This window comes from Apus apus, chromosome 16 (assembly GCF_020740795.1).
Source record: "Apus apus isolate bApuApu2 chromosome 16, bApuApu2.pri.cur, whole genome shotgun sequence".
NCBI lineage: Eukaryota > Metazoa > Chordata > Aves > Apodiformes > Apodidae > Apus > Apus apus.
In genome coordinates, this window is record NC_067297.1 from 4,405,223 (window position 1) to 4,413,094 (window position 7,872).

The following is a 7,872-nucleotide window of genomic DNA, read 5'->3' on the forward strand; positions in this document are numbered from 1 at the left end:
CTAACTAAATTAAAAAGCAGTAAATACATGCTATGGAAACAAGATTTTGTTGTTTCTGTGTTACAGAAAGCAGGAAGCTGTCACTTTCTCGGGTTTCTGTTGTGCCACAAAACAGCAACATCTACAACTCCCTTTCTTGAGCCAGAGGGCCCTCCCACAGTTAACAGAACTACAGAGACACAGTGCAAGTACTCTTATAGTACTACGTACCTGAAGTGATGGAAAGGGAAGAAGTTGTCGTGTTGGTTGTTTTTGTTTGGTTGTTGTTTTTTCTAAAGGGTGGACAGGAGTCAGCACAACATGGGGTCTTTCTCCATTTTCCTTTTCTGAACCAGGATAAAAATAAAGCCTGTTCTTGGAAACCTTGTATTCTGAAATACGTAGTTCAAGGGGCGTGTAAGGTTAACAACTGAATGAAAATACTAGCTCTGTCAGTGCCTCCTGTAACCTGGTGTGCTCTGTCTGCATGACATTTTCCCAAGCAAAGTCCCAGGGGAGGAAGCTGCTGCTGAGCAGCACTGACCTGTGTCAGTGCAGGAAGGGGCTGTGACTGAGAGCCTCTTCCCATGGGCCAGCCTGCTTGGGTAGCACAGCCTATAGCTGCTTAGGAACACTGTCCCAGTCCAAGACTACCTGCTGGCTGCAAGAAGAGAAGTTCTGTGCCCCTTGTTTGTGCTGGTGAGTGGAGGCACTGCTTGTAGGGATTTACCTTTGGGCTTGGCAAACTGAAGCATCTTCCCTTCTCAGTTCGAAGTCTGCCACAAGCAAAAGGATGCTGCTCTGGCAAAAAGGATGCTGCTCTGGCAGGAGGAACATACAGATGAGCCACAGTCCACACAGGTGTACAGAGCATTTGTCTTTTAAGCTTTAATATAAGGTAGCACAATCTGCACCTTCTCATAATGAGGTATTTAAAACATTTTACAAAGAAATGGTATTCAAAGGCATTTAAAAATAAAACATTTCCCTTTTCTGAATCAAACGTTAACACTAAAACCCCTGCTGCCAAGTGCTGCTCCCTGTTAGGCCCACAGCTATAAAGCAGATGGCTAAAAAACATCTTTGAATGGCTTGAACCCCCAGAGGTGGGGATGGATGTTTCCCTGAACTAGCCTTGCCTCGGTGCCAGTTGGGAGACACTGCAGCAACCATCCCTTCCAAACTCCCTGAAATGCTAATAAAAGTTGTTACAAAACCTCTCTAATAGGGCCAGGCTGTGTAAGCAAGCAGTCTTGCTGCACAAGCTGAGTGTGTGTGTGAAGGAGGTTCGGCCAAGAGCCATGATGGAACTCTGAGATCTTGCACGAGCAGCTGCCTTGTCCTGCCCTTGGCTCCGAGCTGCTGCATCACGGCCAGAGTGACCTCCACAGCTGGCTTGGCTACTCTGTCCAGAGATGGCTCTTTAGAAAGCCATGGGAATTCTGAAGAGGATGTTACCTGTCCTCAGAGCTCAACCTGCTGTAGGTAACTGAAGGGCAGTTTGTTTCCTTCCCTCCACAACCATCTACTGCTGGCCTTTGGTCTCCTGATCTGTGTAAGTGAGCAGGAGGCACAGACCACCTGGACACCTACAACTGTGGCTGTGCATGTAGCACCACAGGGGAATGGAGATGCGGCCTCAGTCCTGGAAGACCTAGATTTGTCAAGAGCTTAAGAGTTTTTCCAAATTTACACTGGGGTTAACATACTGTTCCTGACTAAAGCCATACCTCAGTAAACTCTTCCTTGGAAATAAACTTATCCAGTAGCAGGATTCTGGACAGCGTATCCAGCTCTCAGCCACTAATGCAGAAAGACAGGAACTATAATCAGAGTGTAATTATCTAGCTAAGTCTGACATAAAGCTCCCCTCAGTCCCTGCAGTACTGCTCCCTCCTGGGGTTCCAGGCTGAAAATTAAGTAACAGTGCACACCATTAAATAGGAAAGGAACAAAAGAAGAGGAAGCCAAGACCACACTCCAGACTATGGGATCTGTGTCCAGTTGTGAGCCTGGCCCATCATCCCTCCCAGCTCCTTGGCACACCATGGAGATAGGTGGGAGAAAGCAGCAGGGTCCACCACACCAGTCCCCAGCTGGTCATGCACTGAACAGTGCCCCTCAAACAGATCATGATGAATAGCCCATTGCTGTCTCTCTGCATCACTTTCACCTGGCTTTCATCAAAAAGAAAACAAAATAGAAATGAACACACACAACCCCTGCACTCACAGTGGGAAGCTGGAGGCTTTGCTCAGCCTGTATCACTCCTGCCCGAGCTGCTCAGGCACCAGGAGTACCCGCCTGCCCCATGAGGGGGCCACTGCCATCACGTGTGTCCTCCACTGGTGTCTGGTTGGTGTGCACCACGATTGTGTTCTCATCTACAAGCTCACAGGCAGGATTGCTGAATGCTGAGAGTGGCAGTGTGATGCGCTGCATTTCACGCTCATAAACTTTCTGTTCATGCTTTTCCTTCAGGTCTTTTCCCCTAGATTAAAAAAAAAAAACATAACACATACATGTGCATGAGCTGAGTGCCACTGCTTGGAGGCAGAGTCCCAGTGAAGGTGATATAGTAAAGAGGGACTCTGGTCTGTAAGAAACAGGTATTTCAGCTACACACAAAAGGCCAGAAACACTCCCTACTGTAAAGAGAGGACCCCATGTGAGCATCTTTATAAACAAGCAGCCAAGTGAAGTATGTCCCTCCCTCATAAACTGGCTTATTCACTGACATTGCTACAGCTAAATAAGGGCTGTAAAGTCAGGCTTCTTCAAACCATGGAGTTGATAAATGTTTCCTTATACCTTATAGTCCCACAGCATGGCCTGGTGTAGCCCACTGCTGTGGAAAGGAGCTTCCAGAAGCTGCTTCATCTGATAGAAACAAATACCAGAGGTGGTGAAAGATTCTGCCTTGGGTTGCAGCAAACAAACCTGTGCAGCAAATTAAGTCAGGCCTGAAGTATTAAAGCTTACGTCAGAGCTGGCCCTGCCTTCTGCCATGGCAGCTCACAGCTTCACACCACAACCAGCTCCTCAAACCTACCTCACTCTTCAGCCTGTTACCAAGGGAAGCAACACCTCTGTAATTTGTACTAAGGAACAACTGCCTGGCTTTAAAAATTAATGACATTAATAGCATGTTGTCTCCAGAAAAGCTGTGTATACCAAAAGCTCCTAAAGCCATTAAAGGTTTCTCACCACACCTACCCAAACATGCCAGCTTGCACATACAAGGCATGTTTGTCAGCAAGGCAAGGAGACAGAGACAGTAAACCTGCACTGCAGCCCTGCTGTGAGTCTCTGGCATGGAAGAAGCAAAGCTGCATTTGGACAAAGCTCTACATTGGTCTGTTGCTCCAAAGACAGGAGAGAGGTGGGACAGGCACCACTCACTGCTCCTGAGGCTTGTGATCCTGACCAGGCAGAGCTGCTGGGGTTTCCTGTCAGCTCCTAAGCATTTTGGCTGCTTTTCAAAGCTGCCTACAAACGTGCAGCAGTGGCTGCTGTTGCTGCCAGCACACAAGGCAGCATTCTCTGAAGTGACACCTCGAATCAGATTCCTCGACAAGCAGCGTTCTGTGTTTTGCCCCTTATGTAACACTCCTCCCTCTTTTTTTTTTTTTTTTTTTCCTGTCAGCATTTATTATAAACACTTACATAAGGACATGTCCCAACTTGGGAAAGAGCTCCTTCTGCTTGGTTGTGTCCAACTGCTGTCCAACAGCCAAAATACAGAACAAACCTTCCCAGAGGAAGAAGCCTGGGCCTTCACTTGCTGCAGCAACATTCACTGCTGTTTGTTAATCCTGCCCTGTCTGTCACAACTAAGCTGCTTGCTATTACCACTAACCTCAAACACTGCTGAGCTACAGAAACATTTCTGCACAAGACAGTGAAGTGGCAAAACAAATCAGAACCAAACTGTGAATCAAAACTGACCTTGAAGCATACAGGAGCTTTGGTAAAATGAACTTTGCTCGTAACAAAATAGTACTGCTATTCGATCAGCTTCATAGGATACAATGCAGAAGTGGCAAAGAATCTGCCAAGTGTTTTTCTTCTAAAGCTAGCTAGACTAGAGAAACCAGGGGAACAGGTGGTCTACCAGAAGGCTTGTTCTCCTTCTGATCAAGAAATAAACTTCCTGTGAGGGCAGCAAGGATCTGCACTCTCCAGCTTTTATGTAAAACTCTGCTCTCCTGGATGCATCTGAGGAAGCCACATCAAGCCACGCATGCACACACATACACAAAGGAAAAACAAAGAGGGCAGCCTGAAACTGTAGATGGGATGTAATACCACATTGATGGGTGAAGTGGAGAAGAATGGGATTAACTCTTAAATACTTCTTTCTTCAGTGCAACAAGCAAAACTCTTGCACAACATCCAGACACGTGTTTCTATCTGCCTTTTCACTGGGATCTGGTTGGGTCTACAGGTGCTCAGACATTCTTGCCCTATACATGTTGCTTCATGCCCACATCAGCTTTTGGACAAAGGAGAATTACCACTGACCTCTTATAGATGTACCCCAGGACAATGCCAGCTCCAATGGCAATGATTATCACCATCATGATCAGTCCCAGCACATACCCTGTGAGAAAAGAAAGAGGCAAAATCAGAGGCTGCGGATCCAGCTATAGCATTGCTTTCAGAGCCTCAAAACAAATCCATCCTGCCAGAATTATAGAAATAGATCCATCACATGATCCTGCACATGATCCTGGGTTTGTACCTAGTGTCCCCAAGTCCTTCTTTTCTTTGGAGTTCATCTGCACTCTCTGACTGATCCCAATGGCAGGCTGTACAGCAGCTGCCTCGCTCCGGGAGGGCAAGGTATCAGCCGGTTCAAACACTTGGTCGACCTCCTCAGAAACACCAGCTTCTGCTGTAGGACCTGGGGCTGTGGCAGCTGCAACATCTGTTGAGAGAAAAGAGACACAGAAAATATGAAGCACTGATGACTACTTCTAAACAACACGTGCCTTGTGAGTGGGACAGAACCAGACTGGCATCACTGAACTGCCTTCAAAGTACACTGACAAACACTTGCTCCTTTTCAAGCTGTTGCCCGAAATCCTACCAAGGCAAATAAGAAATTTATTCCTCCCCTCACTTTCCTTTGATGTGAACCTATTTAACTAAGAGTGCAAGGCACCTCCAGAGACAAGACAGAAGTCTGACAGTAGAACAAAACCCAGGTTCAGGGCATGAGTCCAGGGGATGCACAATGACTTCATTTAGTGTGCAGATCAATATACAGGCTGCAGCTTCAATCATGCTGAACAGACATAAACGAGATGATGAAAATCTCCATCCCAGATCTCCCAGGAGCCTGTTTATCTCTCTTCTGCCTCAATCTTCCTGACACAGGAAGGTTTGACAGAAGGAGACTCCAGGTGGTGTGAAAACAACCTGGGGACATTCTTCTTACCCAGCCCCTCTTTGCAGCCATGTAACAAATTCCTCCAGCATGATGCACAGGCTAAGTAAGAGCAACCCCTCATGCAGCACAGCTACTGACTGAAGTTCAGCAAGTTCCCCCTCAGCCAGAGCCCAAACAAAGCTGCATAGGGATGGATGCTCAGAGCACAGACACCTTCCCAGCCCTATGGATTTTTTATCAACAGCGCTGAAAGATTTTCAAGGTAGTTCCTTCTTTCATGACAAAGTTAAAATGAAAGCTGTAGCACAGTAGAAGCTATGACAGTGTAAAGGAGACCTCTATTACCTCTTCCAGACAAAACATCTACTTTTCGGTAATGCTATGGACCATATGCATCCACACCTGAAAACTCTCCACCTGGATCTGGCCCCACAGCTGGCAATAACTCAGTGTGGATTTTTTATCTGCAGCCATTTTGAGTCCCCAGTGGAATGTGAAATGGCAGTACAGAAGGGGGGTTAGAGACAGGAAATCAGGGTCTCCTGCACTGCACAGTGACTTCATTAGGGTCAGCCAGAAAGGCTGAACTAAGGGGAGCTGCAGGACACAACTACAGTAAAAAGGTGCCTGCTTTCAGACACAAAACCAGCCAAACCCCTTAAACATGCAAGTGGTGCACTGGCTGAAAGGTCAGGTAACTCCTGATCCCAAAGATGCAGAACCCTTTTGAGTGAGGATCCTGGTAGCAGAACATTTGCTTTGCTTCATGTTTAGGGAAAAGCAAGTAAAAAAAATGAGTGAAGAAAAGGGGAGGGTGTATGTGTGGGGAGAAGTGCTTACATGCAAGGACAGTGGAGTGCATAAATCTTGAGGGGCTCAGAAATAATTAAACAGTTCAAAAAAAACAAGTAGTTATTTTAGCCTCAGTCAGTTCTGACATCTCCTCACCCTGAAACAGGCTTCAGCTACAGTTCTTCTCTTGGCAATCTGTTCCTCATCCTGACTAACCAAGAGGAATCCAGTGTTTGGGGTTTTCTGTTTCTTACTGTCCTCCCTTCAATTCTCATTTTCTCCAAGTTCTTTCCCCCCACCTGTACCCAAATTCACCCCAGCACTTGTTTATCAGCAGGACACTTGTTTAGACAGCTGAAACATGCCCCCAGTCTACCAACACCTCTGCAGTTTCTACATGTCCAGACCTCAGCCTTTTGCAACACAGATTAGAGCCCTAGAGTGAGTAGTGAAATGGGGCAGGGGGGCAAGGCTTTGCACAGGCCTTTCCTCTTACTATTGGAATAACTCTTGGGGCAAAGCAAGGCACAGCTGGGAGGCAGATGTGCACACACAGGCGAGGGCTGGAGGATAGACTCCGTTCCTGGGGGAAGAGGGGAACAGTACGTGCTGCCATAGCCTGGGGTTGTTTGTGCCATGGGGGGACCCCACCCTGGTGACAAACCCAGCCCCAGGAGGCAGTGTCCCGGGAGCAGGACAAGGGTGACCGCTGCGGCCGCTCCTACCTGAGCACTGGACGATGTCGCAGGGTCTGCGCTCGGGGTCCCCGGAGGCGCCTCGGATGTAGCACCAGGGCGCGGCGTCGCCGTCCGGGTTTCTGCAGCTGTTGTGATCCTCGGCGACTGCTGGAGGGTACCGGGCCGTCAGCGCCGGGACCACCGCGGCCTCGGCGCCCCCGGCACCCCCCGCTCCCTCCTGGGCCCCCGGACCCACCTGCCGGGAGCGCGGCGCCGGGCCCGCTCCGCACCGCCAGCCAGTTGAGGCACGGGGCACCGCCGGAGGCCACTCGCCGGCTCCCGCGGTAGGACGCGCCGTTGCCGCGGAGGCACTCTGCGGAGAGACGAGGCCAGGCCATGCGGGCGTGCTGGGCAGCCCCCGCCGCTCCCCAGCGTAACCTCCGCGGATGCGGGGCCGATCCGCCCCGCTCTCCCCAGAGGGTCTCCAGTCCCCCGGAGACCGGCCTTTGTCCCCCACAACAAAGCACTCACCCTCAGCGCCGCGGGCGGCCGCCAGCAGCAGCGAGCCCAGCAGCACGGCCCCCAGCCCCGCCGCCCACCGCGGGCCCCAGCGCAGCATCCTCGGCGCGGAAGACGAAGAGCAGCCGCCAGCCCGGCCGCGCAGCTCAGCCCGGCTCAGCTCCGCTCGGCGCCGCGACGAGCCCTGCCCCGGCTCCCCCCTCCGCAGTAAACAACCGCCGGGCTGCGCTTCACCCCCCCGCCCTCGCCTCGCAGCCGCCGCCGGGACCTCACGCTGCCGCTGCCCGCCCCCGGGCGGCTCCCGACCTCGCCAGGGAGCCCCGGCAGAGGAAGGGGCGGCCTCCGCGGGGCAGGGTTGGGAGCAGCGCGGAACCTGCCGCTGCTTTGCCGCGGCTGCGGAGGATCCCGTCCCCCCCGGAACCCCGGGACAGGGCGCAGCAATGGGTGCGCGGTACCGCGGGGCCGTTGGGCTGCAGAGAAACACGGGGAAACGCTCCCCAAGCGTAGCTC

The 7,872-nt window shown here is 50.9% G+C and overlaps 1 protein-coding gene across 2 annotated transcripts; it reads right to left on the minus strand.

Annotated features, from left to right (window-relative positions):
• Positions 1-843: 843 nt before the first annotated feature.
• Positions 844-7,546, minus strand: PIK3IP1 (phosphoinositide-3-kinase interacting protein 1). Of its 2 annotated transcripts, none has more exons than XM_051634242.1 (6): positions 7,375-7,546; positions 7,100-7,216; positions 6,892-7,008; positions 4,724-4,909; positions 4,504-4,582; positions 844-2,470 (listed from the first exon to the last, which is right to left on the minus strand). In XM_051634242.1, exons 1-6 carry the CDS (start codon positions 7,460-7,462, stop codon positions 2,263-2,265), a joined length of 795 nt encoding a protein of 264 aa, XP_051490202.1. In that variant the 5' UTR covers positions 7,463-7,546; the 3' UTR covers positions 844-2,262. The 2 variants fall into 2 exon arrangements, with proteins under 2 accessions (XP_051490202.1, XP_051490201.1); XM_051634241.1 differs by having other exon boundaries at positions 6,892-7,011.
• Between the last annotated feature and the right edge of the window lie 326 nt (positions 7,547-7,872).